Genomic DNA, 25403 nt, shown 5'->3' with positions numbered 1-25403 from the left:
TCAACATATACAAAGTGCTCAATAAAATATCTGTTGATGTGTTCTGGCAATTTACAAAAACCAACAACCATCACCATTCCCCAATAAAAAGTGTGCTAAAAAAAATTCAATTCCTGGGGCCAGCATTGTGGCACAAGTTGGTTAAGCTATCACCTGCAACACAGTCAACCCATGAGGGTGCCAGTCTGAGTCCCGGCTGCTCCACTTCTGATCCAGCTCATTGCTAATGAGCCTGGGAAAGCAGCAGAAGATGGTCCAAATGCTTGGGTCTCTGCACCCACATGGGAGACTCAGATGGAGTTCCAGGCTCTTGGCTTCGGCTTGGCCCAGCCCTTGTGCAGCCACTTGGGGGGTGAACTAGTGGGTGAAAGCAATCTCTCTCTCTCTCTCTCTCTCTCTCTCTCTCTCTCTCTCTTCCCTCTCTCTCTCTCTCTCTCTCCCCTGTTTCTCCCACCCTCTCTTTCTGTAACTCGTCCTTTCAAATAATAAATAAATTTATTTAATGTAGCTCTATTAAAACTCATTCTATTTTTAATGTTTATTTTTGTTCTTAGACCACAAACGTCTCATCGCTCACACTGATCACTGTTTGAAAAGCAGCAGTTCAGTCAGTTGCTGCAGGTGCCTACAGAGGCCCCAATTCTGATCAACCTGTGCCTTCAGTGCAGCCAACTCTGGGGAACTCCGTGAAAGACAGCCTCCAACATGGCTGCCAACAAGCCCACCAGCCCTTTCTCGCAATGGCCACCCACTTCTCTTCTCCCATCAGGCGTGAAACTCCCTCCCCTGGGGCTGCTCCTGACACTGGCTCAGGCCAAGAGCATGCAAAAGTGGCACTGTGCCTTTTGGATTTAGGCCTAACAAGTCTGCCAGCTCCTTCCTCCCTCCTCCTAGAATGTAGTGGCCATGGCTGCAGGTGCAGGCCCTTGTGCTGGGGAGAGAGGCTAGGCCAGTCAGAGTGGCCCTGGAGATGAGGCACCAAGGGAGGAGAGAGGCCACTGGGAGGGCAGAGTGCCCTGGGCAACAGCCAGCAGCAACCTGCCAGACCAGCCCAGGCACTAGCTGAATGTCTCCTCCCAAGGGACCCAGGCCACAGCCCATGAACCAGAACCACCCGGTCAAACTGTGGGATTGGGAGAAACAAGAAATGGTCAGCGTGTTAAGCCATTCAGTACAGGGGCAAGTGTGGGCAGCAGGTATTGCAGCAATAAATAACCAAGACCCCTCTGATACAGAACAGATGCACAGAGGCTGGCCCTGAGGCCTGCAGGGTTAGGATTCTGCTTGCAGTGCCGGCATCCCACATGGGCACTAGTTCAAGTCCTGGCTGCTCCACTTCCAATCCAGCTCTCTGTTATGGCCTGGGAAAGCAGTAGAAGATGGTCCAAGTGCTTGGGCCTCTGCACCCACGTGGGAGACCTGGAGGAAGCTTCTGGCTTCAGATCAGCCCAGCTCCAATTGTTGCAGCCATTTGGGGAGTGAACCAACAGATGGCCGATCTCTCTCTCTCTGCCTCTTCCTGTAACTGCCTTTCAAGTAAAGAAATAAATCTTTAAAGAGGGGGAGAGGGGAGAGGGAACTCCTGAGAAAATAATGAAATCTTGGAAATTAAAACGAAACAGGAATGCCAAAAATAACTCAACAGAGACACTGAATAGGAGGCTGCTCGCTGCTGGAAGACAGATTTGCAAATCCCAACTTGAGGAATTCTCCAAAAACAAATGGGAAAAAAGGAGAAGTTATGGGACACAGAAATTATGGGATGTGAACAAAATGTTATGGGGAAAGACCCAAAATACTCAACATCTAGTTAAGGGGAACTGCAGAAGAGATGCGAGTGGGGGTTCAATAAATCATCTGAAAGGAGGGAAAAGCCCTTGGTTTGTACATCCAAGTCCACGTGGACATTTAAGGTAAGAGGCATGAACACTGGAAAATGAACACTGTGGATAATGATATGAGGATAACATAGGGCTTTGGCTGAAAACTGAAACTTAGACCTGGCCACCAGGCCCCAGAACAGTGTTGACCATACTTGTCTTCCTGCAGTCTCTCTCTCTCTCTCTCTCCCTGGAGCTCCCTTGCCCACCTCCAGGTTCTGGGGTTCCCTAGGTCCACCCCCAGCGTGTTCACGCCCTGGGTGCAGGACTCCCAGCCCAGGTAGATAAGGCCAAGGGATGGCTGCGAGGGAAGGCAGTCTTTGACATAAGTACACGAACTGTGTGAAAACCTCAGCCTCACACAAATGCTCCCTGTCGTGTGACCCTGACACACGAAGTCTCCAGAACACGCAAATCTACACAGCTAGAACGCGGGCCAGCGGTGGCCTAGGACGGCCGCAGGAGGGAGAGTGCCAATGCATTTGGAGTTTCTTCTGGGGATGGTGGGAATGTTCCGTTGTTAGTTTATAGCGATATGTGTAGACGTCTATGAATATACGTTGGGGTTTCCAAAAGTCTGTGGAGGGGCAGGCATTTAGCCTGGTAGTTAGGACTCATGTCCCAAATCAGAGGGCATGGGTTTGAGTCCCTGTGGCTCTGACTCCTGACTGCAGCTTCTGGCCAGTGCAGACCCTGGGAGGCAGCGATGATGGCTCAAGTACCTGAGTTCCTGGCATCCACCTGGGAGACCTGGATGGAGCTGCCAGCTCGCGGCTTCAGCCTGGCCCAATCCCACCTATCGCAGGCATTTAGGGAGTGAATCAGCAAATGGAAGTGTTCATTTTCTCTCTCCTTCTCCCTGTCTCCTCCCACCCCCATCTCTGTGTGTGTATGTGTGTGTGTGTGTGCGTGTCTGTCTGTCTCACAAATTTAGAAAATTCATGGGAAAATAGAATTAAACTTTGGTATAAAAAGTTAGAAATCTGGGACTGGCACTGTGGCATAGTGGGTAAAGCCACTGCCTGCAGCACCGGCATCCCCTATGGGCACCAGTTAGAGTCCCAGCTGCTGCACTTCTGATCCAGCTCTCTGCTATGGCCTGGGAAAGCAGTACAAGATGGCCCAAGTGCTTGGGCCCCTGCACCTGTGTGGGAGATCCAGAAGAAGCCCCTGGCTCCTGGATTGGATCGGCCCTGCTCTGGCTATTACAGCCATTTGGGGAGTGAACCAGAGGATGGAAGACTTCTCTCTCTCTTTCCCTCTGCCTCTCTGTAACTCTGCCTTTCAAAAAAAATAAATAATTTTTTTTAAAGTTCAAAATCTATGCATAATTGTTCCATAAAAACTATGTCCTGCGGGCCAGCATTGTGGCACTCCATATGGGCGCTGACTGTTGTAGCTATCTGGGAAGTGAACCAGCAGGTGGAAGATTCTCCCTCTCTCTCTTTATAACTCTTTCAAAATAAATAAATCTTTTAAAAATATTCTAAAAATACTGAACTACATATTTTAAATGAGTACATTTTAGCAAATGCCAACGAAGTCATTTTTTTAAAGAAAAATCAAAATCTCTCTGAATCCCGTGGAACAAGAGAAACATCTCAGACCCCCTAAAGAAAACAAATGATATTCTGTGAAGAGAGAGAGACCCTGCCTGACCCAGGTCTTCTTGTCAGAAACACTGAACTCTGCACAGCCATGGGGTAACATTTATAGAGTTCTAAGGAGAACAGAACAAACATCACGCTCTATTAAGCAGAGAAATGACATTTTAGAACATGAAAGATCTTAGGAATTACACCACTGACATTTCTTTTCTGAAAAAAAAAAAAAAATTGGAGAAAATACTCTAGCAGTGGAAAATATCAGAGTAAATAGTGTCCAGACACAACAAAGAGTTAGGGAAAATGAGGCCCATAAAACAGAGCTTAAAAGTCACTGATAATAGAATCGTGGAGTCTGGGGTAATTATTCTGAAAGGATTCTTAATAAATAGGAGCCGGCGCTGTGGCATGGTGGGCTAAGCCTCAGCCTACGGCACCAGCATTCCACATGGGCACCAGTTCGTGTCCCGGCTGCTCCTCTTCCAATCCAGTTCCCTGCTGTGGCCTGGGAAAGCAGAAGATGGCCCAAGTGCTTGGGCCCCTGCACCCGCGTAGGAGACCCGGAACAAGCTGCTGGCTCCTGGCTTCAGATCAACCCAGCTCCAGCTGCTGTGGTCATTTCGGGAGTGAACCAGTGAATGGAAGACTTTTCTCTCTGTCTCTCCCTCTCTCTGTCTGTAGCTCTACCTCTCAGATAAATAAATAAAAAAAATTTTTTTTAAAAAAAAAAGGATAATAAGTAAAGTAAAATCAGCATCATTCTACAAATTGTAGAGATGAAGGCAACACTGAAGAAGCCTAAGGGGGGTCTTAGATGTGACTCATCGTTCCAGCTTAGAAAGATTGTTTTTTTAACTATTTTCTTTTTTAACATATAAACTTTTATTTATTTATTGGGAAGAGAGAGCGTATACTCTTCAAATGCCCAGATCAAGGCTGGGTGCCAGAAATTCAATCCAGGTTTCCTGCATGGGTGTTAGGGGTTACTAGGGCTGCCTCCCAGAGTTGGCAGGAAGGTGGAGTCAGGAGCTGGGGGCAAACATCAAATCCAATCCAGGTACTCCAATCTGGGGTGCAGGATCTAGGCCAAACACCCATCCCGTAGCAAGATATTATTATTATTATTATTATTATTATTATTAAAGTTCCAGTTAGGAATCTGCTCTCTCTAGCTCTACTGTCCTCTGCAAATATAATAAGAAAATTTTCTGCAACTTTATCCAAGCCACCAGTGAAATTATTCAACATACCAGGGACAGAGATACAGCTTGTCCACCTGCCCCAGACATCTTAAAAATAATGAATGGAAATGAATGTAGGATTGTTCAGTAGGTTTCTAAAAATGAGCAGCACAAGAAGTCCTTGTTGGGGGAGTCAGGGCTGAGTGCAGTGGTATGGGAAAGACCTGGGACTTTGGGACACCGATCGGCTTTGCATGAGTCACTGAAATCACTAACCAGCGTGCTTTGTACACAGTCACTCAACAACCTAATAACAATAATTGTTATAATGATCATTAATAACAGTAATTCCTGCATGCCATCTTCTACATGTCTAGCCCCGTTCCAAACACTTCCATTATTTATTACTGTTTATTTTCACCTGTTTAATCCTCACAACAACCCTATGAGGTCAGTATCACCACCCTCTCTGTTTTTACAAATGAAGCAACTGAAGCACAGACTTGCCTAAGTGACCGACACTCTGCTGGGGTCCCAGGGCCCTCCCCACTGGCTCTAGTTGATGTTTTCCATTGCCAGCACGGGCTTGGGAGCCAAATAGCTCCAGGTTTGAAAATTGATTCTGCCATTTGCCGGCTGTACTTGACACGGTGTGTCCCTTAACCTTTGTGAACCTCTGTAGGGGGAAGCTAATTATAGAAGGGTGTTTGGTGGGGATTACCTAAGACACAGGCGGAAAGCACTTAGTACAGTGCCTGGCAGAGAGGAAGCCCTCAATGATGTGAGCTGTGAGCGCTCCAGGAAAGGCCCTTGCCTCTTCTCTGACTCACGTCCCCCAGAACACCAGCTGCTCCGTCACAGTCCAGGTCCAAGCCAGGCAGACACACGTTCCCAAGGGTCCCTGGCTGGGCCTGGGAAGTGGCCACATGGCTTGTTCCACTAGATCTGAATGTTCCAAGACAGAAGGCAACCACTATTTCAAGTTCTGTCTCCACAGTTAGGTTTGTCTTACTTTACGTAAGTGGAATCTTTCATTGCGTATATTTTATGTCTGGCTTGTTTCACTCAACATAAAGTTTGTTTTTTAAGATTTATTTATTTATTTGAAAGGCAGATTGAGAGAAAGGGGGAGAGACAGAAAGAGATATTTTCTATCCACTGGTTCATTCCCCCAGTAGCCACAATGGTCAGGGCTGGGCCAGGCTGAAGCTAGGAGCCAGGAGTCTCTTCTGGGTCTCCCATGTGGGTACAGGGGCTCAAACACTTGGGCCATCTTTCATTGCTTTCCCAGGTCACAGCAGGAAGGTGGATTGGAAGTGCAGCAACCAGGACTTGAACCAGTGCCTATATCGGATGCCAGCGTCATGGTGGCTTAATCCATTATACCACAACACCAGCCTTCAACACAAAGTTTTTAAGATTCCTCCCCGTTACGTATCAACAGCTAGTTCCTTTTAGTTGCTGAGTAGTACCGCACTGTGTAAATGTAGCACATTTATTGATTTCCCCTTCCTGTTAATAGACATTTTGGCTGCTTCCAGTTTGGGTTATGATGAACTTTCAAACACAAGTCTCCTCTGGGAGTATATTTACACTTCTTTCAGATTACATTTATTCTTATTGAAATGGAAAGATCACCACGTGGTGGAAGTGCAGTGAAAGCTGTGTGTCGTACTTCCCGGAGGCAGATACGGAGAAAACATCGTGTACTTCATAAGGGAAACATCAGACTGTACAGCAGCATGAACACGTCGTCCACTTCATATGATCAGTGTAAAATATGAGGGCAGGACGTGCACAGAGGCACCTGGACAGATTTACTGAGCTCTCTGAGCTGCTGCATCTGAGTTCATCTTAGTGATTTCTTTTTCTTTTTTTAATAAGCAGGGGAGAAAAACTATAGACCTTTGTGTGTCCAGCAAATATGGGTTTATTCTTCTGTCTCCTTTTGGGAAGAAAAAGCATAGATCATTACGATCACAACTCAATGGGGAAGATGGTTGATCCAGCAATTAAGCTGCCACTTGGATTACTTGCCACCCATATTGGAGTGCCTGGGTTCGAGTCTCGGCTCCACTCACTGTGCCAGCTTCCTGCTATTGTGCATCCTGGGAGGCAGCAGGTGATGGAGGCTCAAGTACTTGGGTCCCCGCTCCTCATCTGAGAGGCCAAGACTGAGTTCCTAGCTTCCGGGTGCAGCCTGGCCCAGTCCCGGCTGTTGTAGACACTTGGGGAGTAAACCAGCAGACGAGAGATTCTCTCTCTCTCTCTCTCTCTCTCTCTCTCTGTGCTTTTCAAATAAAGAATTTTTTTTTAAAGAACTACATGCTCACTCAGCTCTGCTTCATTCCAGAGCCCCACCCAGGGTAACAGCTCCATATTTCTTGAGACCTAACTGTGGCTAAGGCAGTAGCTGGACAAGCACACACGTACCCCTGAGATCTGCTCAGAGACATATTGGTTATGAAAGAGCCTGGACTCCAAGGGCTGGATGTTGCCTTCACAATGTTGCCAGCAGTGACAGTTTTCTCCGGAAGATCTATTTTATAGATAGTTCAGAAGCAGATATGAGTCCAGATGCTGGTATTAATTACTTCTTCCAAAAGTTTCAGAGTGGAGTGAAAATGTACCCCGTATACAGGTTTCATTCTACTCAACAGGGCCTGGGGGAAAAAGCTGGGATGTGCACAGCCTTGAGCGAGTCACGTGAGGCAAGAGTCAACCGCGGGAGAAGCCAGTGGTGGCGGGGCTCGGGCACTGTTCCCTCACTCCCAGAGGAAGAATGGCGGCTTGGGCACGGCCGCTGGCATTTTAGGGGGCGGAGCCTGGGTTTAACTGTCCTTTGGCCTCTCTCCCCTTCCTAGGAGCTGGGGCAGCAGCAGGAGCCGGATGCCCTGGCTAAGTAGGAGTCCGGCAAGGAGCCACAGGTTACAAGTGCTGCTCTGTGCGGGAGGGGGCAACGCCCTGTGCGAACTTTCCCTTGAGTTTGCCTTTCCTTGCTTCCTCCTTCTTTCAGAGCAGTAAAACATGGATGCTTTCAGATAAAACCCAGGGGCCAACGCATGCTAGATTAAGCCTCCCAGCATCCTATATGGGCGCCAGTTCGAGTCCCGACTGCTCCTCTTCCGATCCAGCTCTCTGCTATGGCCTGGGAAAGCAGTGGAAGATGGCCCAAGTGTTTCGGCCCCTGTACCCACGTGGGAGACCTGGAAGAAGCTCCTGACTCCTGGCTTCAGATCGGCACAGCTCTGGCCGTTGTGGCCAACTGGAGAGTGAACCATCAGATGGAAGACCTCTCTCTCTCTCTCTCTCTCTGTCTCTCCCTGTCTCTGTCTGTAACTGTGCCTCTCAAATAAATAAATCCTTTAAAAATAAATAAATTAAAAAGCTAAAACCCAGATGAGGCAAAGGACTGGATTTGGGGAGCAAAGTTTCATTTGGAGAAAGCCCTGGGGAAACCTCAGGATGGCTACAAGCTGCCAGACATCCCCACGGCGAGCAAGCTGAATCCCAGTAGGACAACACACTGGGCTGAGGCCACAGCAGGCTGCTCCCAAACCCAAAACATCAGGCGCTCAGAAGCCTGGGGACGGTGGCTCACAGGGATCCTGAGGCCTATGCCCTGGGGGAGAAACCAACAGACTGAAGCTGGTGTTGAGGGTAAGGATCGAAGGCCTTGAGCCCACCCGAGGTACAAACTGTACAAGCTGTGCGCAGGAGGACTTAGGAGCTCATGAATGGCGAAGTACACATGCCCTCCAGGTTCATGTTGGGCTTTGCCCCATTTCTCAGCCAAACAGGTGCTGTTACATTTCTCCAGGCGCATGGGCACCAGTCCCTGATGGTGTAGGAGACAAACCTGGGAAACAGAATGTCGCTGCTGCCATCAGTCAGGGCGAACGCCTGAATCTGAACTCACCTTGCAGCTTTCAGCAGCCCCTGCTAAGGCCATGCCTATCTGAGTCACAGGGGTAGGAAAATGACAAACCCAAGCCTTCTGCCCACACCGGTCTCCTTTCTCTCCACTCACTCTCAGCCTGCCCAAGTCAACACCTGCACACAGGAGGTGACACGGAGCTCCCGGCCCTGGGTGGGGTTCTTGGCAGCTCTGGAGACCAGAACACCTGCTGATTCTAGAACTGCCTGGAATCATTCCTGCAACTGTCAGGTGACCTCCCTAGAGGCCTACGTCCGGCGGGCTCCCGAGCTTGACTTCCACTCTGCAAAGCCCAATAAATGCCTGGATGCTGGGCTCCTTGGGATCCAGGAAGTAGGACTCCCATCCTACAGTTCAAGACAAACACTGGGTATTGGCTGATATCCCAAAACCTGCTGAGCTCTAGCCCAGCTACAGTCCACCGAGGACTCCCTGCCAACCGTGACTCCAAAAGAAACTCACTTTCATCAAGAAAAAGTCATGCATCAGCTTTTACAAAGGATGACTGGAGACGGCAAAAAGAAAGAGGGTGGGAATGACTCCCAGCGGCCACGGGGCTTCATCTGGAGGTGATGAGAGTGTTCTGAAATGAAAGAGCGAGGACGGCAGCATACCTTTGTGAATATAGAAAATACCACTAACTGCGCACTTCAGAAGAGTGAATCTTCGCGGGCCAGGTCATTGTGGCATAGCAGGTGTAGTCTGGCTTGGGACACTCACATCCCATTGCAGAGCGCTGGCTTGAATCCCAGCTACTCAGTGCTTCCAATCCAGCTCCTTGCTAATGCTCCTGAGAGGCAGCAGATGAAGGCTCAAGTGCTTGGGCCCCTCCTTACTCACGTGGGAGACCCGGATGGAGTTCCTGGCTCCTCGCTTCAGCCTGGCCCTAGCTGTTGTGGGTATCTGGGGGCACATGGAAGAACTCTGTGTGTGTGTGTGTGCATAGAAGGGGGTCACTCTACCTTTCAAATAAAATAAATATTTTTAAAGTAGTATTTTTAAAAAAGAGTGAATGTCATAGCAAATCATATCTCAGTATTTAAGGGGGATGGGTCACCACATAATTGCAAGAAGCAGAATAAACGGAAGCAGAGCCTTGATCAGGATGTCCCTCCCAGAAGATGAACACCTCTCCGGCCCCTGCATACAACATTTTCCAGTCCTTCCTCCCCACCTCCTCCTGATCCCCCTGGAACGAGCCCGATAAACACACGGCTGTAAGTTTTCCTCACAAACCCCCACAGCCTTGAACACACGACTGCAGGTGTCATATCCTCCAGAAGTCCCCCTGACCCCTTCCTCACTGCCAGGATGAGCGATCCCCACCCCTGGACACCAGAAAATGTCTCTGGCTTAGCTGTGGCTGACACTGTACATGGAAGATAGCTGTCCACCGTCGCCTTTCACTAGCACAGCCTTGGCACACGTGCAGTCACCAGAGATGCTGGGTGAATGGCCTGAATTTGTGTTGACAGCATCACCTTGCAAGCTTTCTTTCCATTAGCTCCTTTCCTACTTCACACGCCTGATCTAATACTGCAACATGGTCCTGATGCAACCAGTAATTTACTACCTAAACCAACAGGATACTGTAAAATGCCTTCTTTGAGGTTCATTCTCACCAAGAATAAATCAGATGTGTCCTTTGAGGGATTTTACCTTGGTACAGGTCAAGAAGGAGGATGAATCGGACTGACAGAATCTCTACTTCTGGTGGGTAGGAAGACAAAGCACACTCTCTCTTCCTTTTCACCAAAAACCTTTAAACATCACAAAGCCTTGAAGCAGCATCACTAAGTCTCTGTAAAAACTATTGTAGAACCAGAAATCCTTTCCTCTTCATGACTGTGCAAATATTTTCTTAGAACATGAGGGAGGGACCAGCACTGTGGCACAGCAAGTTAAGCCACCATCTATAGCACCAGCATCCTATATGGGCTCTGGTTCAAGTCCCAATTGTTCCACTTCCAATCCAGCTCCCTGCTAATGCACCTGGGAAAGCAGCGGAAGATGGTCCAAGTCCTTGGGCCCTTGGATCCATGTAGGAGACCCAGAAGAAGCTCCTAGCTCTTTGCCACTGTATTTGGGGAACTAACCAGTGGATGGAAGACCTCTCTCTCTCTGTCTCTCCCTATAACTCTACCTTTCAAAATAAATTAAATAAATCTTAAAAAAATTAATCAGGGAACTATATAGAGCTATATTACCAGGATGTGCTATATATTGAGTTCAGATCACAAAGGAGCTACCAAAAATTAGGAAGGCTTTGCCGCTCCTTGTATTTGACCAATACATGCCCAGAAATCTGACCAGCAAAGCCCCTGAGGTCCAAAATGGCACAGAAATGGCTATTCCTCCTCACTCAGCTCAGCTCACGCCCATGCAAGGCAAGACCATGCCTCCAACAGGCTCAGCACGTGCCCAGCCCTGGGCCTCCAGCAGGTGGTTTGCTCAGAGCTGGTGTATGCCCCACCTGTGGTTACAGGAACCTGAAGTTAGGACACCATCCCTCAAGTGTCCCTGCTCAGTGTTCATTATTGCAAATGTTCAAATACACAGAAGAGAAAAATGGTATTAAAATGAACTCCCACAGACCAACCATCCAAGATTCAATAGTTGTTCACCTTTTACTGTTAAAGTATCCCACAGGGACAGGCATTGGGCCTGCTGCTTGGGATGTCCACTTCCCATATTGGAAGGCCTGGATTTGAGCCCCAGCTCCATTTATGATTCCAGCTTCCTGATACTGTGCACCTTGGGAGGCAGCAGGTGATGGCTAAAGTAACTGGGCTCCTGTCCCCCATATCAGAGACATGGATGGAGTTCCTGGCTCCTGGCTTTGGCCCTGCCCAGCCGTTGTAAGCATCTGAGGAGTGAACCAGTGAATGGGATCTCTCTCCCTCTCTCTCTCCATGCTCGAATAAATAAAATAAAAATTTTAAATGAGCTTCAAAAAGACTTTTTAATTTTTTTAACATTTATTTATTTTGAAAGGCAGAGTTACAAAGAGAGAGGGAGACACACAGAAAGAAAGATCTTCCACCTGGGCGTTTACTCCCCAAATAGCTGCAATGACCAGGGCTGGGCCAGGCCAAAGCCAGGAGCCAAGAGCTTCATCCAGGTCTCCCATATGGGTGGCAGGGGACCAAACACTTGAACCATCTCCTGCTGCTTTTCCCAGGTGCATTATCAGGGAGCTGGATCAGAAGCAGAGCAGACAAGACTGGAACCACACTCCTATACAGATGCAGGAGTCCCAAGCAGCAGCTTAACCTGCTGCACCGCGATGCTGGCCCCTAGATTTCCTTATAGGAGAGTCCCTCCTTAAACCACTGCTTGTCCAGGTCCTGCCCGCCCCCCCAACCCGGATACGGTCCTGCCGGCAGCCCCCTCTTGAGTACCTGTGCAGAAGGTGCCGTCATTGGGAATGAATGTCTTATTGTTGTTTGTGGCTCGATAGCCTCCCAGGCAAACGCAGTAGAAAGCGCCGGGGGTGTTGTGGCAAGATGTGTGGTTCCCGCAGACCACAGTGGCTCCAAACTGACACTCATCTTTGTCTGTGGACACAAAGAGACTGAATTCACACCAGGCCCAACAAGCCAGCTGCTCTCCTCCCCACCCCCACCCCAGGGCCCCAGGCTCAGGAACCCATGCCCTGGGGGGACAGCGCCAAGGTTCACTCCCCCTGCACAGTTCCCTCCAACGGCACTTCCCCAGCCAGAAGACACAGCTCTTCATGGTGATGCACCAGCTGTCTATGAAGCCTCAAGAGAAACACAGCATCCCAATCTGGCAACCCATGCAACTGAGGGTAGGCAGTGATGAGGTGTGGGTGAGGCCACTGCCTGCCATGCCAGCATCCCATTTGGTCACTGGTTCGTGTGCCCATGTGCTGGCTGCTCCACTTCCAAATCCAGCTCCTTGCTAATGACCTGGGAAAGCAGCAGAAAATGGCCCAAGTGTTTGAGCCTCTGCCACCCATGTGGGAGACCCAGATGACATTCCTGGCTTCTGGCTTCAACCTGGCTATCTGGGGAGTGAAGCAGCAGATGGAAAATCTCTTTCTCTACCTTGTCCTCTCTCTCTGTAACTCTGCTTTCAAATAAATAAATCTTTTTTTAAAAAATCTACAAATGAATTAATTACAAAAAAAAATTTGTTTTTAATCTTGTCCCAGGTCTGGGGAAACAAACCCAGCTGAATCCCACTTTGCCACCTCAGCAGTTCTCCTGGCTTTTCCTGAAAGCCAGAGTCGGAAGATGTTGCATCCAGTGATTAACTGGCAAAATTGTTAGTTCTGAGGTCCTGGGAAACACAATGGAATTAGCGCTGAGGTCTCATCCGGGAGCGAGGCTAATATTGCAGCAGGAATAGCTCATGCTAATGGTCAGTGACCCATGAGTAATGTCAGTCACCCAGGGGGAGGCGGGGCTGGAACACAGAGGCGCAGGGAGCCCACAGTCCACTGTGGTCTTTTTGTTTTTGTTTGTTTGTTTGCTTTGAGAGGCAAAGAGGGAGAGAGAGACAGACACAGACAAATGGGTAGAGCTCACATCTGCCTGTTCATTCCCCCAAATGCCTAAATGGCCTCAGGACTGGGCCTGGCCAAAGCCAGCAGCCAGGTCTCCCCTGCGGGTGGCAGGAATCCAGTCACTTGAGCCATCTGCACAGCCTTCCAGGCAAGAAGCTGGGGCCAGGAGTGGAGGCAGGGATCAAACCCAGGCACTCACATGGCGGGCGCAAGGGCTAACCACAAGACCAAACGCCTGCTCCCTTGATGCTTTTAATAACACAATTTGAAACTGAAAGAGTGAAATGAAAGTCAGTCTCTCATTTCTGTCCTCTGGTCAGGGGTCAGCAAATGTTTCCTCAGGTCTCCACTGCGACCACTCACCCCAGGGTGCGCTAATAGAACTGCGTATAAGGGGCCGGCGCCACGGCTCACTTGGTTAATCCTCCGCCTGAGGCGCTGGCATCCCATGTGGGCACCGGGTTCTAGTCCCGATTGCTCCTCTTCCAGTCCAGCTCTCTGCTGTGGCCCGGGAGTGCAGTGGAGGATGGCCCAAGTGCTTGGGCCCTGCACCCGCATGGGAGACCAGGGGGAAGCACCTGGCTCCTGGCTCCCAGCTTCGGACCAGCGCAGCACCAGCCATAGCAGCCATTTGCGGGGTGAACCAGCAAAAGGAAGACCTTTCTCTCACTGTCTAACTCTGCCTGTCAAATAAAAAATAAATAAATAAAACTACATGTAAACACAGAGAGCAGGTCAGACCAAATTTGGCTCATGGGCCATCGTTTGCTGACTCTGCTCTAACCTTTAACTTCAGAGAAAACTCCTGGCACCAATTTCTTTTGACTTAAATTTTTAACAATTTATTTGAAAAGTAGACAGAGAAACAGAAACAGTGTTCTTCCACCTGCTGGTTCACTTTCCAAATGCTGGCACAGCCAGGGATGGGCCAGGCTGAAGCCAGGAGCACAGAACTCAATTCAGAACTCCCATGTGGGTGGCAGGGGCCCAAGTACTTGGATTCCTACCACCCACATGGGAGACCCAGAAGGAGTTCCTAACTCTTGACTTCAGCCTGGCCCAGCCATGGCTCCTGTAAACGTCTGGGGAGTGAACAGCAGATGGGGGATATCTCTGTGCCTCTGTTTCTATCTCTCCAAGTACCTGAGCCATCACCTGCTGCCTCCCAGAGTGCACATTAGCAAGAAGCCAGAAGTAGAAGCAGAACCAGGACTCGAACCCAGGCACTCGGTTATGGGATGCAGACATCCCAAGTGGTGTCTTTTTTTTTTAAGATTTATTTATTTTATTTGAAAGGCAGAGTTACAGAGGGGCAGAAGCAGAAAAAAGGAGAGAGAGAGAGAGATTTCTCTCATCTGCTGGTTCACTCACCAAAGGGCCACAACAGCTGGAGCTGTGCTGATCTGAAGCCAAGAGCTTCTTCCAGGTCTCCCGCACAGGTGCAGGGGCCCATCTACTACTGCTTTCCCAGGCCATAGCAGAGAGCTGGATAGGAAGTGGAGCAGCCTGGACTTGAACCAGCACCCATATGGGATGACGGGACTGTAGGCAGCAGCTTTACCTGCTTGCTGCAGCACCGGACCCCCAAGTGCTGTCTGACCACTGAGACAAACACATGTGTGTTTGTAAGAAACGTGACCCATTTCTTATGCATCTCTTAGTGCTGATCTAGTCAGTTAGGTTGTTTTTTTAATGGGGGGGAGGAGTTAGGAGATTCATCCACTTACGCTTGGTTTTTCCAAGTGTTTTATTCCAATATTGGTTCCCTCAAATTAGTTTGATGGCCTCTTACAACTGCACTCAATTCCTACTAACTTAAAAAGACCTCCCAGGGGTGGCACTGTGGCACAGAGGGTTAAGTCGCTGCCTGCAACACCAGCATGCCATAAGGGTGACGGTTCAAGTCCCAGCTGCTCCTCTCCTGATCCAGCTCCCTACTAATGCGCTTGGGAAAGCAGTGGAAGATGGCTGGAATATTTTGGCCCCTGCACTCACGTGGGAGACCAGGATAGAGTTCCGGAGTTCCTAGTTCCTGACTAGGACCTCTCCGAGCCTGGGCTGTGGCCATTTGGGGAGTGAACTAGAGGATGGAAGATCTCTTTCTGTGTCTCTCTCCCTCTCTCTCTCTCTGCCTTTCAAATAAATAAATATTTAAAAAAGAGACACACAAAGGCTAGAAGTCCAGCCTGCAGAATGGGCAGTGGTATGTGACTGACTATACTTGTATCTGCAAAGTGGAATATGGCTTCTTGAACCCAAGACTGAACTGGTATTTTTCTTAATGAGAAAAAAACTCACAAAGAGCTCACAATGAAGCTGTATACATGATGTATCCACTTTTGAAAGGACAAAATTATCAATCTGTTCACTGTATGTAACAAGGCTGCTGGGAGCAAACTGGGAGTTTACTGTAACATTTACTTATGAAATTGTGAAACCCTGTCTCTAAGTTGGACTTGAACCTGAACACTGTCTGACTGGCATGGCACCACAGCTGTCAAGAGGTAGAAAATCATCTTGGAGGCTTCCAGCCTAAAATTCTTTGTGTTCCTTCAAGTCATCTAAATTCCCATCGGGTCACAACTACAAAAAGTTTAGAAGATGTATTCTGGGAGACATGAGACCCAAAGCAATTTAATTATTTTATCAATTAACCAAAAAGTCCAACAGAACACTGGGTTTTGCTTTCCCTATGATACTAATACAAATAGTGTTAAATCAAAATAACCAGATAAAGAAGAATTACAATACTCACTTAAGTTAAACTCAATATTGAAAACAGATTTTAAATTCATATTAGGTCAGAGTTTGCAGATATCCAAGGTCAATGACCTCTAACAAGAAGCAATCTCCAAAGAAAGGACCTACCCAAACACTAAAACAAAGACTTACTGTAATCAACAAAACTGCTTGTAATAAAAACATGTGAGCAAACCGTCAGTTTTCCCCATGGAGAGCAACTCTTCAATACTAAGGAATCATTTTTTTTTTTTTTTGGGACAGGCAGAGTGGACAGTGAGAGAGACAGAGAGAAAGGTCTTCCTTTGCTGTTGGTTCACCACCCACGGGCCGCTGAGGCTGCAGCGCTGCGGCCAGTGCACCACGCTGATCCGAAGCCAGGAGCCAGGTGCTTCTCCTGGTCTCCCATGGGGTGCAGGGCCCAAACACTTGGGCCATCCTCCACTGCACTCCTGGGCCACAGCAGAGAGCTGGACTGGAAGAGGAGCAACCGGGACAGAATCCAGCACCCCAACCGGAACTAGAATCCGGTGTGCCGGCACCGCAGGCGGAGGATTAGCCTAGTGAGCCGCGGAGCCAGCCTTACACTAGCGAATCTTGTTTCTTGATTCAAAGTTTGGATTTAGCCCAGGGTTCACACTCACCTACACACTGCATCCTCCCGTTGCCCACAAATCCATAGTTGCAAATACAGATCTTCTTCCCATCTCTTTGCTGGCATGTAGCATGTTCATGGCAGGTAGCACAAATATCTAAGTCTGAATCATAAACTGTATATTTCAGAAAAAGAAAAATTCAAGATGAGATACGTTTAGTTAGCAGACATTTTCAATGGAATACCACCAAACTTTGAAGACTAAAATAAGATACGACAATCCTATCTCATCCTTAAAAACCTTGCATGGCCACTTCCTGCCCAGAAAAGCAAATGCAAATTCCTTTATGTGGTGATCAATGCTCTTTTTTAATTTAATTTTTATTTATTTGAAAGAGATACAGAGACAGGGAGACAGAGAGATCTATCAGCTGGTTCACTCCCCTGATGGCCACAATGGCCAGGAGCCTGGAGCTTCTTACAGGTCTCCCACAATGTGCATGGGCTCAAGCACTTTGCCATCCTCCACTGCTTTCCCAGGCACATTGGCAGAGAGCTGGATTGGAACTGGAGCAACCAGGTCTTGAACCAGCGCTGCAGATGGCGGCCTAATCTACTAAGTAATAACGCCAGCCCACGGAGATCAATGCTCTAACAGTCTGATTCCAGATGAACTCTTCTAGACTCTTCCCAAATGCCAACCACACAAAGTACCCTTCAGACAGCAGAAGCCAACTGCTCTTTCCTAACAGATTATCTACTACCATGCTTCCGCTCCAGGGTCACAAGGTTCCTTTTACCTACAATGCCATGCCTCCTCTACACAGCGCACCTGTTCATATCTCAAGACCCACCCTGAATGCCACATCCTCTCTGAGGCCTACCCTTTTCCTCCACTCTTTTTTTTTTTAAGATTCATTCATTCCTTCCTTCCTTCATTTATCTGAAACGCAGAGCCACAGAGAGAGACAAAGACAGAGAGACAAAGAGATGTTCTATCTACTGGTTCACTCCCCAAACGGCTGCAACAGGGACATCTAGACCACATCAAAGCCAGGAACTCCATCCTGGTCTCACACGGGGCTGGCAGGGCCCAACTCCTTGGGCCATCTTCTTCTGCTTTGCTAGGCATATTAGCAGGAAGCTGGGTCAGAAACAGAACAGCCAAAAAGGACTCAAACCAGCACTCTGATATAGGATGCCAGCTTAACCCACTGTGCACAAAGCTGTGCTCTATCCCTCCATTCTCCGGGAACAGCACACCTATCTTCCTCTGGCTCACCTAACACATGTGCATCCCCACATCAACCAGGTCAATTTGTCACCATATGTGACCCTGCTCCGTCTTCCCAGCTTGGCATTACGAGTGAGTCACCCAAGGACGGGGATGATGCCCGTTGCCCGTATGTTGCTATGGCCCAGTACAAACACTCAGTGTATTTTTACTGACTACAAAAAGGAATCTGAAATCTGACTTGCTGCTACTCACAAATCAAAATGAAGGGATGGAAAGACCAATATATTACTCTATCCATTTTCCTTCCAGGGAAAAAGCGAAAGTGTTTATGATACAGTACAAAAACAGCGCGCCCCAGCAGGATGACTGCACCCACTTCTTTAGATAAACAGCGGCCATGTGTGAGGGTGAAATGCCTCAAACACCAAATCTACCAGATGGGGATGCCCAGCCCACAATCAAACAAGAATTCCTACCCAAGGCCACGAGGGTATTGCGTTTCACTCTCAGTGTCTCTAATTTCAGGAGTGGCCTGGTGAGAGGAACCTCTTAGCATGGAATTTCATCTCGGTCTGGGCCTATTATTACCCAAGTAATTACAGCCTGGCCCTTGGGCTGCTCCAGGCATGAAACCAGGCATGAGATGGGAGATTTTTAAATACTCTTAACCATGCTTTTTTTTTTTTTTATAAAAGATGACACAAAAATGAGATCTACCACTAATTATTTTGGAGTAATACCAAGTTAACTATGGAATATTCACAAAATGTGTGTCCTAAACCATGAAGAAAAATGCAACAAATTTCAAATAAGTAAAAATATTAGAGGCCATCCTGACCATCCTGCAATGATGTAATTAAAAATACACAGGCAGAAGCCGGCCCCACAGCTCACTATGCTAATCCTCCGCCTGCGGCACTGGCACTCCGGGTTCTAGTACCAGTTGGGGCGCCAGTTTCTGTCCCGGTTGCTCCTCTTCCAATCCAGCTCTCTTCTGTGGCCCGGAAGTGCAGTGGAGGATGGCCCAGGTCCTTGGGCCCTGCACCCGCAAGGGAGACCAGGAGGAAGGACCTGGCTCCTGGCTTCGGATCAGCACAGAGCACCCGCCGCAACACACCAGCCATAGCGGCCACTTGAGGGGTGAACCAACGGAAAAAGGAAGATCTTTCTCTCTGTCTCTCTCTCTCACTGTCTAACTCTGCCTGTCAAAAAAATAAATAAATAAATAAAAAATACACAGGCGGGGCCAGTGCTGTGGCGCAGTGGGTTACTGCCCTAGCCTGGAGTGCCAGCATCCCATATGGGCGCCGGTTCGAGATCCGGCTGCTCCACTTCCGATCCAGCTCTCTGCTGTGGCTGGGAAAGCAGTGGAAGATGGCCCAAGTCCTTGGGCCCCTGCACCCATGTGGGAGACCCGGAGAAGGCTCCTGGCTCCTGGCTTCAGATCAGCGCAGCTTCGGATCCACATGGGTGCAGGGGCCCAAGCACTTGGGCCATCTTCCACCACTGTCCCAGGCCATCAGCAGAGAGCTATACCAGAAGAGTGGCAGCTGGGACATGAACTGGTGTCCATATGAGATGCTGGGGCCGCAGGCAGAGGCTTTGCCTACTACACCACAGCACCGGCCCCTGAAATATTTTTTAAATGATGGATCCTATGTCAGGTCTAAAAACACAGTTTGTGGTCAAGCACACAATGTAGAACATTCTCCCCAATGTAACTTGCAGACAGAACACAATCCTAATTTTAAAAAAAAAACCTTTAGTAGAGTTTCAGTTCAGGATGAGAAGATGGCTGCACAACAATACAGGATGGTGACGACAGCTGTACAACAATGTGAATATAAAAGATGTCCCCCAGTCATAATTTGAAAATGTCATCTATTTTACTATAATAATATATAGCTATAAAAATTATATTTTTAACTTTTCAAAAAGATTTACTTATTTATTTGAAACACAGAGTTACAGAGAAAGGGAGAGAGACAGAGAAAGGGATCTTCCAACCACTGGTTCATTCTCCAAATGGCCATAATGGCCAGAGCTGGACCAGGCCAAAGCCAGCAATCTGGAACCCAATCCGGGCCTCCCAGCTGGGTGTGGCAGGGGCCCAAATACTTAGGTCATCATCCACAGCCTCCCAGGCACATTAGCAGGGATCTGGATCAGAAATGGAGCAGCCAGGATTTGAACCTAATATCCATATGGGATTCTGGCAATAGCAGGCAGCAGCTTAACCCACTGTGCCAAAACACTAGCTCCCACATACATATATTTTTATAGATTTATTTATTTGAAAGTCTGGGTTACAGAGAGAGAGAGAGATGGCCACAATGGCCAGGGCTGGGCCAGGACAAAGCTGGGAGCCAAGAGCTTCATCCAGGTCCCCAACATGGGTACAGGGGCCCAAGCACTTGGACCATCTTCTGTTGCTTTCCTAGGCCATTAGTAGGGTTCTGGGTCAGAAGTGGAGCAGCCAGGACTGGAACCAGTGTTCATACGGGATGCGATGTGGCAGGTAGCTGCTTTACCCACCATGCCACAATGCCGGCCCCTGGCCCCTATATTTTTAAACTTTTTATATCATCTTTACAGAGATATAGTAAAAAATACCTCCAAAAGTGTACAGTTCGGTGACCTTTTTTAATTTTTTTTTTTATTTGAAAGGCAGAGTTACAGAGATGGGAGGAGAAAGAAAGAGAGAGAGAGAGAATCTTTCATCCATTAGTTCATTCCCCAAATGGCCCCAACAGCCATGGTTGGGCTAGGCCAAAGTCAGAAGCCTGGAGCTTCTTCCAGGCCTCCCACGTGGGTGCATGGGCCCAAAGACTTTCGCCATCTTCCATACTCTCTTAGGTACATTAGCAGGGAGATGGATCAGAAGTGGAGCAGCCAGTTATCAAACCAGCGCCTATAGGGGATGCTGGGGTCATGGGTGGCAGCTTAACCAGCTACACCACAACACTTGGTAACTTTTGTGAAATGTATATAGACAACTACACAATAACTTCCTTAATCAAGATACAGAATATGTGGATACACAATTTATCTACCCGGTGGGTAAACACTCAGGTTGAATAAACATTTAGGTTGTTTTCATTTGAGAACTATTATAACTAAAGTTATGATGAAAAAGAATGAGTAACAGAACTCCAGTCTTTACAGAGGGAAGATTTTTGTTTCAGGTCCCCAAATTTCTCACAATGCCACTGTTCAACAGCAGATAACAGGTATGATAAAAACTTCAGAGAACAAATAGCTAGACTGACCCAAAGAAGGAAGCTTCAAAAAAAAAAGGCCGGCACCGTGGCTCAACAGGCTAATCCTCCGCCTAGCAGCGCCGGCACACCGAGTTCTAGTCCCGGTCAGGGTGCCGGATTCTGTCCCGGTTGCCCCTCTTCCAGGCCAGCTCTCTGCTGTGACCCGGGAAGGCAGTGGAGGATGACCCAAGTGCTTGGGCCCTGCACCTGCATGGGAGACCAGAAGAAGCACCTGGCTCCTGCCTTCGGATCAGCGCAGCGCGCCGGCTGCAGTGGCCATTGGAAGGTGAACCAACGGCAAAAAGGAAGACCTTTCTCTCTGTCTCTCTCTCTCTCACTGTCCACTCTGCCTGTCAAAAAAAAAAAAAGAAGGAAGCTTCTAGAAATCTTTCACAAAACACAGGTCCATGGTAAGATACTCCCCCAGAGAACAGACAGCACAAGCACACTGTTCAAAAGCTAAAGAACAGGGGCCAGCATTGTGACCTAGTGGGTTAAGCTGTCTCCTATAGTGCCAGCATCCCAAATGGGCACCAGTTTGAGACCTGGCTGTTCCACTTCTGATCCAGCTCCCTGTGAATGCACCTGGGAAAGCAGCAGAAGACAGCCCAAGTGCTTGGGCCCTGCATTCATGTGGGAGAACTGGATGAAGCTCCTGGCTTTGTCCTGGTCTAGCCCTGGCCATTGCAATCAACTGGGGAGTGAACCAACAGATGGAAGATCTTTATCTCTGTGTCTCTCCCTCTCTCTGTGTAACTCTTTCAAACAAATAAATGAATAAATCTCTAAAAAACAAAAAGCTAAAGAACACAGACACAGAAATCACATATAAATATGTGTGCAGTATAATAATATACATAAACTCTATACTATCAATATCAAATAGGAACATTTTTAATTTTACATGGAATTCTTGTCTTTACAAAGATGCAGCATTTCTATACATCCATTTCTGGAAGATTGCATCAGATGGAAAATGATAACTTCATGCAACTGTTGAGTGAATCTAATAAACACACCAGAAAATTAAACAGAGGTGTGACATCACTGAGATAAATTAAAGGAAGTCCATCACAAATGAAGTGAAGAATAAATATAAAATGTTTTGCAATGAATTAAGTTTTAAGATAATTTGTTAAATAGACTCAGACAAAATATGACCTTGCAGGAAAGTAGGCATGGGGGAAAGCACCAGACTTGACAGTCAGCACTGGATCCTAAATCCAGATGAATCAAATTCACTTGTGACTTTAAGCAAATCACTTAATCTTTCTGAATCTCAGGTTTTTTTTTTTTTTCATCTATAAAACACTGACTTTGGACTTAGCAGATTTTTAAGTGTCTCCAAATCACTTATGGATTCTCATCTTGATAAACCACAGGCTCTAATTTGCTAAAATTTGGGTAAGGTGAGGCACAGCAGATAAAGCTGCCACCTGCAGTGCCCCCATCTCATGTGGGTGCCAGTTCAAGTCCTGGCTCCTCCACTTCCAATCCAGCTCCCGGCTAATGGCCTGGGAAAACAATGGAAGATGGCCCAAGTGCTTAGACCCCTGCACCTACATGGGAGACCCAAGAAGAAACTCCTAGCTCCTGGCTTCAGATCAGCCCAGCTCCTCTGGTAATTGTGGCCATTCGGGGAGTGAACCAGCAGATGGAAGACCTCTCTCTCTCTCTCTCTCTTCCTTTCTCTGTTCCTCTCTTTCTCTTTCTCTCTGCCTCTGTCTCTCTGTAACTCTACCATTCCAATGAATAAATAAATCTTTAAAAAAAAAGATTGTTGGGTAGGGCCCTATATTTTGCATTACTAACAAACTCCCAGATAGAGCAGAAAGGGTTAAATGGCCTCTAGCGTCCCTTATCCCTAAAGTTCTGACACTTCATCCTTATGAAACCTGTTTTAATGACCCATTGAAGATAATTTAGGGAAAGTATAACCCAAGAACAGCACCTAGCATATATAAGAAGTTGGCTTATTAAATCCTTGCTCCCCATGCTGGGGGAAAAAAAAAAAAGACAAGCTGGATGTCAGGCTAGCAAAACTTCTCAGACACCTGCAGAAGAGACGGTGGCTGGGTGAGGGGCTCAGGTGACACTTACAACTTAGCCCTGATCAGCCTGGTCTGTAGGAAATTCTAGAGACTTAAGCCAAGTAGTCTAGAGACTTCAGCCAAGTATCCTAGGACAGACAGGAGAGACTGCTTCTGACCACACGGCAGAGGCCACTGTTCAAACAGCCTTTGGCTTAGTTAAGAGCCACTTGGTGCTACCAACCATTTGGATGTGGCTTGTCTCCAACAGCTGGTGTGCTGCAGGCTTGGTCCCCCATGTGGCAGTGTTAAGGGGTGGGACTTTAAAGAGGTGGAACAGAGCGGGAGGCTGCTGGGGGCACTGCCCTCAGAAGCAATGCAGGAGGGTTGCTATGCAAAGAGCAAGAGCAGCTTCTCACCCCACTTGGCTTCTTGTAAGGTCACGTGATCTACCACGAAGCAGCCATCCACCAGGTGGTGCTCAGCCAAAGGGACTTACAGGAAAGCTCAATCAACAGTGGCTTTCAACCTCCAAAACTGAGCCAAATAAGCCTCTTTGATTGATAAGTTACCCTGGTATTTCACTATAGTAACGGAAACTGACTGAGACACCCGAGGACAGAGTGGCCAACTCATAACTGGATTTATTTTTTTCCCTTTTTTTTTTTTACTTTTATTTAATGAATATAAATTTCCAAAGTACAGCTTTTGGATTACAATGGCTTTCCCCCCCATAACTTCCCTCCCACCCACAACCCTCCCCTCTCCCGCTCCCTCTCCCCTTCCATTCACATCAAGATTCATTTTCAATTATCTTTATATACAGAAGATCAATTTAGCATATATTAAGTAAAGCTTTCAACAGTTTGCACCCACACAGAAACACAAAGTGAAAAATACTGTTTGAGTACTAGTTATAGCATTAAATCACGATGTACAGAACATTAAGGACAGAGATCCTACATGAGGAATAAGTGCACAGTGACTCCTGTTGTTGACATAACAAATTGACACTCTTGTTTATGGTGTCAGTAATCACCCTAGGCTCTAGTCATGAGTTGCCAAGGCTATGGAGGCCTTTTGAGTTCGCCGCTCTGATCATATTTAGACAAGGTCATAGTCAAAGTGGAAGTTCTCTCCTCCCTTCAGAGAAAGGTACCTCCTTCTTTGATGGCCCATTCTTTCCACCGGGATCTCACTCACATAGATCTTTCATTTAGGTTTTGTTGTTGTTGTTGTTGTTGTTTGCCACAGTGTCTTAGCTTTTCATGCCTGAAATACTCTCATGGGCTTTTCAGCCTGATCCAAATGCTTTAAGGGCTGATTCTGAGGCCAGAGTGCTGTCATAACTGGATTTAATACTTAAGAGCCTGTGTCGCACTTCCATTCTCTGCTCTGCAGTGACTAAGCCAGCTAAAACCACATCGGATGAGAGAAAGAGACAGGTTTAGGGGTCCCAACCAGGGTTGGAGTCTTCTGTCTTGCTCCCTGATTATGTGGTTTTACACAAGGGAAACTTGTCAGTTCTCCAGTTTTAATCCACCAGATGGAAACAGTGTTGTAAAAACTCCAAATCTCCACTTCCAGACTCAGCTTCCGGCCAGTGCAGACCCTGAGAGGCAGCAGGTGACGGCTCAGGAAGTGAACCCCTGCCACCCACCAGGGAAACCAGCATTGAGTTCCTGGCTCCCAGCTTCAGCCTCTGCCCAGTCCCAACTGTCGCCAGCATTTGGAGAGCAAACCAGTGGATCAGAGATTTCTGTTGTTAGTAAAATGGTGCAGCCTTATCTGTGGCGCCATCTTGCACAATAAGCTTTGGTCCTTCTAGCTTGCTAGAAGTCAGGTGACCAAATGGCCCAATCACAAGCGTCAGCTCCACCCCCACCCTAACGGGATTTGCTGCTCCTGCTTCCCTGCCCCCTGCAAGAATATAACAGGACCTGCTTCCTGCACACAGGCTCTCTGACCTCACTCTCTCGACCCCTCTCCCTCCAGCCTGTTGGATTTCCCTGTCAATAAAACCTTTCCCCAACTCTGGTGTTCGATGTGTTTTGTGGTGGCCTTAGAGCTGTCACTGTGTGTTTGTCCGTCTCTCTCTGTGCCTCTTCTCTCTAGTAAATAAATGTTTAGGGGCCAGAGTTGAGGCACAGCAGGTTAAGCTACTTGCTTCATCAGGTATCCCATTTCGATGTATCAGTTGGAGTCCCAGCTGCTCTGCTTCTAATGGAGCTACCTGCTAATGAGCCTGGGAAGGCAGCTGAAGATGGACCAGTGCCTGAGCCCCTGAACTCACGTGGGAGACCCAGATAGAATTCTAAGGTCCTGGCTTCAGCCTCACTCAGACTTGGCTGTGCAGCCATTTGGGGAGTGAAATAATGAATGGAAAATCAGTTTTTCTACCTTTCAAAT

At 47.8% G+C, this 25403-nt stretch overlaps 1 protein-coding gene across 1 annotated transcript in view; it reads right to left on the bottom strand.

The window, feature by feature from the left end:
- Positions 1-25403, bottom strand: part of SUSD1 (sushi domain containing 1) — a 141332-nt gene that overhangs the window by 106945 nt on the left and 8984 nt on the right. The window contains exons 2-3 of the mRNA XM_062206717.1: positions 16517-16642; positions 12004-12159 (exon numbers count right to left, since the gene is read on the bottom strand). Of these exons, the coding sequence (XP_062062701.1) occupies positions 12004-12159; positions 16517-16642 (282 nt within the window). The remainder of the gene's footprint in view (positions 1-12003; positions 12160-16516; positions 16643-25403) is intronic.

Source organism: Lepus europaeus, chromosome 12 (assembly GCF_033115175.1).
Source record: "Lepus europaeus isolate LE1 chromosome 12, mLepTim1.pri, whole genome shotgun sequence".
Taxonomy (NCBI): domain Eukaryota; kingdom Metazoa; phylum Chordata; class Mammalia; order Lagomorpha; family Leporidae; genus Lepus; species Lepus europaeus.
This window is presented reverse-complemented; position numbering and strand designations above follow the sequence as displayed.